The sequence below is a fragment of the Rhinopithecus bieti genome, unplaced genomic scaffold (genome assembly GCF_001698545.2).
Source record: "Rhinopithecus bieti isolate Rb0 unplaced genomic scaffold, ASM169854v2 scaffold_39746, whole genome shotgun sequence".
Lineage (NCBI taxonomy): Eukaryota > Metazoa > Chordata > Mammalia > Primates > Cercopithecidae > Rhinopithecus > Rhinopithecus bieti.
Window position 1 is genome coordinate 388834 of NW_016816960.1, and position 7434 is coordinate 396267.

At 42.4% G+C, this 7434-nt stretch overlaps 1 protein-coding gene across 15 annotated transcripts in view; it reads left to right on the top strand.

Moving 5' to 3' along the window:
• The window catches only part of MAP4 (microtubule associated protein 4), a 235099-nt gene that overhangs the window by 154894 nt on the left and 72771 nt on the right, over positions 1 to 7434 (top strand). For all 15 annotated transcript variants that reach the window (XR_001882164.1, XR_001882166.1, XR_001882165.1 and 12 more), the window contains exon 4: positions 3096 to 3218. Coding sequence is in view for 12 of the 15 variants with exons in the window: in XM_017855660.1 (XP_017711149.1) it covers positions 3096 to 3218 (123 nt within the window). In the remaining 3 variants the exon portion in view is untranslated. The remainder of the gene's footprint in view (positions 1 to 3095; positions 3219 to 7434) is intronic.

Here is a 7434-nt window from a genome sequence, read left to right on the forward strand (position 1 = left end):
CTGCACTCCAGCCTAGGCGACAGAGCAAGACTCTGTCTCAAAAAATAAATAAATAAATAAATAAATAAATAAATAAATAAATAAAAGGAAACCACCAAACTACCATTTTACACATTCTCAGAATTGCTCCTGTCAGTCTTTTTGTACAACCTTTTTTTAAAAATAGGGTCTTTTTCTGTTACCAAGGCAGTAGTGTGATCACAGGTGACTGCAGCCTCTACTTCCCAGGCTCAAGCAATCTTCCCACTTTAGCATCTTCAGTAGCTGAAACTACAGACACTCGTTACCATGCTTGGCTAATTTTTTTTTTGTATGTTTTTGTAGAGACAGGGTCTCACTATGTTACCCAGACTGGTCTCAAACTCCTGGGCTCAGGTGATCCTCCTGCCTCAGCCTCCCGAAGTACTGGGATTACAGGCATGAACCATTGTGCCTGGCCTGATAACAGCCATTTTAGTGGTTGTGTAGTAGGATCTCATTGTAGTTTTAATTTGCATTTCCCTAAGGACTGATGGGCTTCCTTCATGTGCATATTACGCATTATATATTTTCTTTGGTAAAATGTCTACTGAATATTTTAGCCTTTTTTTTTTTTTTCTTTTGAGACAGAGTCTTGCTCTGTCGCCCAAGCTGGAGTGCAGTGGTGTGATCTCCACTCACTGCAAGCTCCGCCTACCAGATTCACACCTTTCTCCTGCCTCAGCCTCCTGAATAGCTGGGACTACAGGCATCCTCTACCACGCCCGGCTAATTTTTTCTTGTATTTTTAGTAGAGACAGGATTTCACTGTGTTAGCCAGGATGGTCTTGACTTCCTGACCTCGTGATCCGCCTGCCTCGGCCTCCCAAAGTGCTGGGATTACAGGCATGAGCCACTGCACCCGGCCGCCAAGTTTTAAATTGAGTTGTTTATCTTATAATTGTATTGTAAGAGATTATAATCTCTTCTACATACAAATCTTTTATCAGATTTATGATTTGCAAATATTTCTCGAAGTCTATGACTTCTCTTTTCATTTTCTGTAATAGTATCTTTGTTGTTGTCTTTTGTTTTTTTTTGTTTGTTTGGTTTTGTTTTTTGAGTCTCACTCTGTTGCCCAGGCTGCAGTACAGTGGCACAATGTCAGCTCACTGCAACCTTTGCCTCCCAGGCTCAGGTGATTCTCCTGCCTCAGCCTCCCGAGTAGCTGGGACTGCAGGCATGCGCCACCAGGCCCAGCTAATTTTTGTAATTTTTAGTAGAGATGGAGTCTCGCCATGTTGGCCAGTCTGGTCTCGAATTCCTGACTTCAGGTGATCCGCTCAACTCAGCCTCCCAAAGTGCTAGGATTACAGGCGGGAGCCACCATGCCTGGCTGTTTAATGGTATCTTTGAAAAGCAAAATTTTAAAATTTTCATGATGTCCAATTTATTTATTTTGTCTCTTACAGATAGTGCTTTTGGTGACATGTCTAAAATCTTTGCCTAATCCAAAGTCACAAAGATTTTCTTTTTAACTCCTTTTTTTTTTGAGACGGAGCCTCGCTGTCTACCAGGCTGGAGTGCAGTGGTGCGATCTCGGCTCACTGCAAGCTCCACCTCCCGGGTTCACACCATTCTTCTCCTGCCTCAGCCTCCCGAGTAGCTGGGACTACAGGCACCCACTGGCACACCCAGCTAATTTTTTGTATTTTTAGTAGAGACGGGATTTCACTGTGTTAGCCAGGATGGTCTCCATCTCCTGACCTCGTGATCCACCTGCCTCAGCCTCCCAAAGTGCTGGGATTACAGGCGTGAGCCACCACACCTGGCCTTAACTCTTATATTAGGTCTTTGTCTTGTCTTTTTTTTTTTTTTTTTTTCCATAATAAATTAGCAAGTGAGCTACGTTAGGTCTCTGATCTGTTTGGAGTTAACTTTTGCATATGGTATGTGGTAAGTGTCCAGTTGTTTCTGTATCATTTGTTGAAAAAAATGTTTCTGGGTTGAATATAATTATGTTGAATTATATTATGTTTGTAGATAGCCAGTTGACCCTAACTTTGTATGTTTCTCTCTGAACCTGTTCTGTTCCATTTATCTAAGTGTGTTGTCAATACCACACTGAGTTGGTACAGTCTTGCTCTGTCACCCAGGCTGCAGTGCAGTGGTGCAATCTTTGCTCACTGCAACCTTCCCACTCCCAGGTTTAAGTGATTCTCATGCCTCAGCCTCTTGAGTAGCCGGAATTACAGGCATGCACCACCATGCCCAGCTAATTTTTGTATTTTTGCTAGAGACATGGTTTCACCATGTTGGTCAGGCTGGTCTCGAGCTCCTGATCTCAAAGTGATCTGCCTGCCTCAGCTTCCCAAAGTGTTGGGATTACAGGAGGTGAGTCACTTTTCCCGGCCTGAGTTGGTACATTTATAATAACTTTTGAAATCAGATTATGTAAGCCCTTCAACTGTTTTTCTTCAAAATTGTTTTGGCTTTTCTAGGTTTTTTGCATTTTGACATAAATTATGGAATGAGCTTATTTTGTAATTTCCTCAATATATTGGTCATTTTCAGGATTGCCATCTTAACAGTATTGAATCTTTCATTCCTGAACATGTTATATCTTTCCACTTATTTAGGCTGGCTTTTTTATTTTTTGTAATTCCAGTGCCCTGAAATGGTTGCTTTTGACAGTTTTATCCTTGTTCTTTCATGTGGAGAAATCACTACCCTCTTCGTGCCTACATAACCTAGAAGTTACTCTGTAGTGCTTTTTTAACTTTAATGACCTACTTTACTTCCTTCTATCTTGAAGATTTTTTTAGTGACAGAGTCTTGCTGTGTTGCCCAGGGTGGAATGCAATAGCTATTCACAGGTGCAATCATAGTGCACTACAGCTTCAAACTCCCAGATTCAGGCAATCCTGTCTCAGTCTCCCAAGTTAATGGGGCTACAGACGCACCATTGCACCCAGCTCCTTCTATCTTTCAATTAAAAGAAAAAAGTTTTCTTATAAGACACTAACTACATAGGAATTTTTATATTGTACTAGCTGTAATACTTTGTAGAAATTCCATTGTAGTAGAGGAGAAAACTGTAATACCTTGTAACTTTTGTTTTCTGTCTCTATTTTAAGGGTCTCCAACTGAATTCTTTGAAGAGAAAATGGCCTACCAGGAATACCCAAATAGCCAGAACTGGCCAGAAGATACCAACTTTTGTTTCCAACCTGAGCAAGTGGTCAATCCTATCCAGACTGGTAAGTGCTGGCTTGCTTATGACTACTAAATGTGTGCTATGACATAAATGTGAAAAAGCTACAACCACCGTTCAACTGAAAATATTTTAGCTTAAATATAGCTCACAAAGTGCAACCTGAGCATTGATTTGTCCCTTTCTCTTTTTCATTTATCCTTTCCTTTGAGATACTTAATGCCCTCTAGTTCCCTGCTCTTCAAAACCTATTTTAAATACATTATCTGAAATTTATATACATTGAAGATTAGAGGATCCGTAGTACCTTAGAACCTTAATTCTTCCAGAAGCAATTATTATGGTAATGTTAAACCAGTGCTGTTTTGTGCCAGGCACAGTGCTAGAGCCTTTATATATACATTATCAGTATTTCTTACCTAACTCTGCCAAATATATGTATCCTCTTTTGACAGAAGAGAAAGCTGATTCATACTACTTTCTATAAAATTAAAAACAGGCTGGGTGCGGTGGCTCACGCCTGTAATCCCAGCACTTTGGGAGGCCAAAGTGAGTGGATCACCTGAGTTCTAGAGTTCGAGACCAGCGTGACCAACATGGAGAAACCCTGTCTCTACTAAAAATACAAAATTAGCCAGGCGTGGTGGCATATGTCTGTAATCCCAGCTACTCAGGAGGCTGAGGCAGGAGAATTGCTTGAACCTGGGAGGCGGAGGTTGCGGTGAGCTGAGATTGTGCCACTGCACGCCAGCCTGGGCAACAAGAGCGAAATTCCATCTCAAAAAAAACCAAAACACCAAAAAAAGAAAAAAAAGCCTATCTGTAGTAGCCCAGAGCTACAGTTGTTAGCAAGAATGAGTTTCAAAAGAGCTCAAAGGAATAGCTTTGGTACTTCCCTGTTAGCCAGGTTGAGAGCTCAAGTTATGTTTCCACTTAAATATGGCTTCTTTTTTGACATCTAACTTATAAGATGCACGTCGTTTGTTTCAAATAACCTAGTATGTGATGTTCTGTACCATTTGTCAGTTATTGGCTTTCCTAGATACAAAGTAATTTTGGGGGGGAGGGTGAAGAAAAAGCTATATTGAGATATAATTCTTTTTTCTTTTTTTGAGACAGAGTCTCGCTCTGTCACCCAGGCTGGAGTGCAGTGGCGCAGTCTCAGCTCACGGCAACCTCTGCCTCCCGAGTTCAAGTGATTCTCCTGCCTCAGCTTCCCATATAGTTGGAATTATAGGTGCCCACCACACCCAACTAATTTTTTGTATTTTTAGTAGAGACACGGTTTCACCATGTTGGCCAGGCTGGTCTCAAATTCCTGACCTCAGATGATCTGCCCACCTCCACCTCCCAAAGTGCTGGGATTACAGGTGTAAGCTACTGCGCCCGGCCAATAATTCATGGTGCCATACAGTTTACCCATTTAAAATGTATAATTCGGCCAGATTCAGTGATTTGTGCCTGTAATCCCAGCACTTTGTGAGGCATAGGTGGGATGATCACTTGAGGCATAGGTGGGATGATCACTTGAGGCCAAGAGTTTGAGACCAGCCTGAGCAACATAATGAGATTCTATCTCTACAAAAAAATTTTAAAAATTAGCTGAGTGTGGCAGCACATGCCTGTAGTCCTAGCTGTTTGGGAGGCTGGGGTGGGGGAATCACTTCAAAGCTGCAGTGACCTAGGATCGTGCTGCTGTACTCTAGCGTGGGCGACACAGCAAGACCCTGTCCCCGATAGACATGTAGACAGGCAGACAGATAGGTGGAGTAGATAAATAGAGTAACTTATGCCAGGCATGGTGGCTTACGCCTGTAATCCCAGCACTTTGGGAGGAGGAGGCGGGCGGATGACCTGAGGTCAGGAGTTCAAGGCCAGCCCGGCCAACATGGTGAAACCTCGTCTCTACTAAAATTTTAAAAATTAGCCAGGTATGGTGGCAGGCGCCTGTAATCCCAGCTACTTGGGAGGCTGAGGTTGGAGGATCACTTGAGCCCAGGAGGAGGAGGTTGCAGTGAGCCAAGATTGTCCCACTAAACTCCAGCTTGGGTGACAGAGCCAGACCCTGTCTCAATAAAATAAAACAAAATAGAGTAACTTAATTCTACTGAATTGGCTGGGTGTGGTGGCTCACATCTGTAATCCCAGCACTTTGGGAGGCTGAGGCGGGAGGATCACCTGAGGTCAGGAGTTCAAGACCAGCCTGGCCAACATAGTAAAACCCTATCTCTACTAAAAATACAAAAAATAGCCGGGCATGGTGGTGCGCGCCTGTAATCCCAGCTACTCAGGAGGCTGAGGCAGGAGAATCACTTGAGCCCGGGAGGTGGAGGTTGCAGTGAGCCAAGATCGTGCCGTTGTACTCCAGCCTGGGCAACAAGAGCAAAATTCCGTCTCCAAAAAAATTCCACTGAATTGTACTCTATCTACTTATCTATTTATCTATTTATTGTTATAACCATAACCAGAGTCAATTTTAGCACACTTTTATTACCACAAAAAGAAACTCTGTACCTTTTAAATATCACCCCCATCTTCCTATCCACCGCAACCCTAAGCAACTACCAATTTGCTTTTTGTCTCTATAAATTTGCTTAGATTGGACATTTTATATAAAGGGAATCATATAATGTGGTTTTTTTGTGACTGCTTTTTTTCACTTAGCCTAATGTTTTGAGAAGTCCTGCATTTTGTGGCATCTATCAGTACTTTCTTTATGGACACGTAATATTCCATTGTATGGATATACCATATTTTGTTCATTATTTTATTTTTTTGAGACAGAATCTCCCTCTGTCACCCAGGCTGGAGTGCAGTGGCACAATCTGGGCTCACTGCAGCCTTGATCGCCTGAGCTCAAATGATCAATCAATCAATCATTCAAATCAGTAAGAAGAGGATCCAGAAAGGGTAACAAAGGAATGACCAATTTTGAGTAGGAAAAACAATTCAGGGGAGTTTAATTTCCTGAAAGTTGAGTATGGTAGTCAACTGCCAGGATGGCTCCCAATGATCCCTGCCTCCTGGTATTGATACCCTTGTGTGGTCACCTCCCATGTTGTGCTAGGTTTGGTCTGTGTGATCGTAGAATAGATAGCAGAAATAAGGGTGTGTCATTTCTGAGATTAAATTACAAAAAATATCGTAGCTTCAGCTGGGCACAGTGGCTCACACCTGTAATCCCAGCACTTTGGGAGACCGAGGCAAGTGGATCATGAGGTCAAGAGATCAAGACCATCCTGGCCAACATGGTGAAACCCTGTCTCTACTAAAAATACAAAAAATTAGCCGGGTATGGTAGCAGGTGCCTATAGTCCCAGCTACTTGGGAGGCTGAGGCAGGAGAATCACTTGAACCCAGGAGGCAGAGGTTGCAGTGAGCTGAGATCACACCACTGCACCCCAGCCTGGGCAACAGAGTGAGACTCCGTCTCAAAAAAAAAAAAATATCATAGCTTCCATCTTGATCACTCTGGGTTTACTCATCATGAGGAAAGCCAGCTGATACAGAGAGACACACATGGGAGAGGAACAGAGGCCTCCATTCAACAGCCATATAAGCCATCTTAACAGGCAGGTTCTGCAGCCCCGATCAAGTCTTCAGATCACCACAGCCCCTGGCCAACCGCTGGACTGCAACCTTGTGAGAAACCCTCGTTTTGGAGCTGGGGAATAAATAGTCAGGTTCTGGGGCACATTTTGAAGGTCAAATGCAGTGCATTTTCTGATGGGTTGGCTGTGGTATATGAAAGAGAGAGGCCCAAGATGACTCCAAGGATTTTTACAATAAAGATAGAAGGATAGAAGGCCATTAGAGTTGGAAAGACTATATAAGGAGTAGATTTGGAAACATGCTACATAAAAGTCTGAAAATAAGGGGAGAGGTCTAGAGGTCTTGAGATATAAATTCAGGTGTCATCAACCTATAGATGGAATTTTAAACTGTGGGATTAGAAGAGAGGGAATGTAGAGAGAGAAAAGGTTTGTCCTGCTCCTCATAACCACTCAGTTCTTTAGTTCTTAGCTTAAATACGTATCAAACAAAGATCTCCCTTGACTTGAACCAAAATATATCCTGTGGCTAAATGTTCCCATCCCTGACCTTGTACATCTTTGGGTTTTTTAGAGCTTACTGGGTCTGCCACATGGTAGGCACCCAGTAAAAAAATTAATGACTAAATGACAGAACTCTCTGTAAGAATCATGTATTTTTACATGTAATTTAGCAAGCTCCTATTTTTTTTTTTTTTTTTTTTTTTTTTT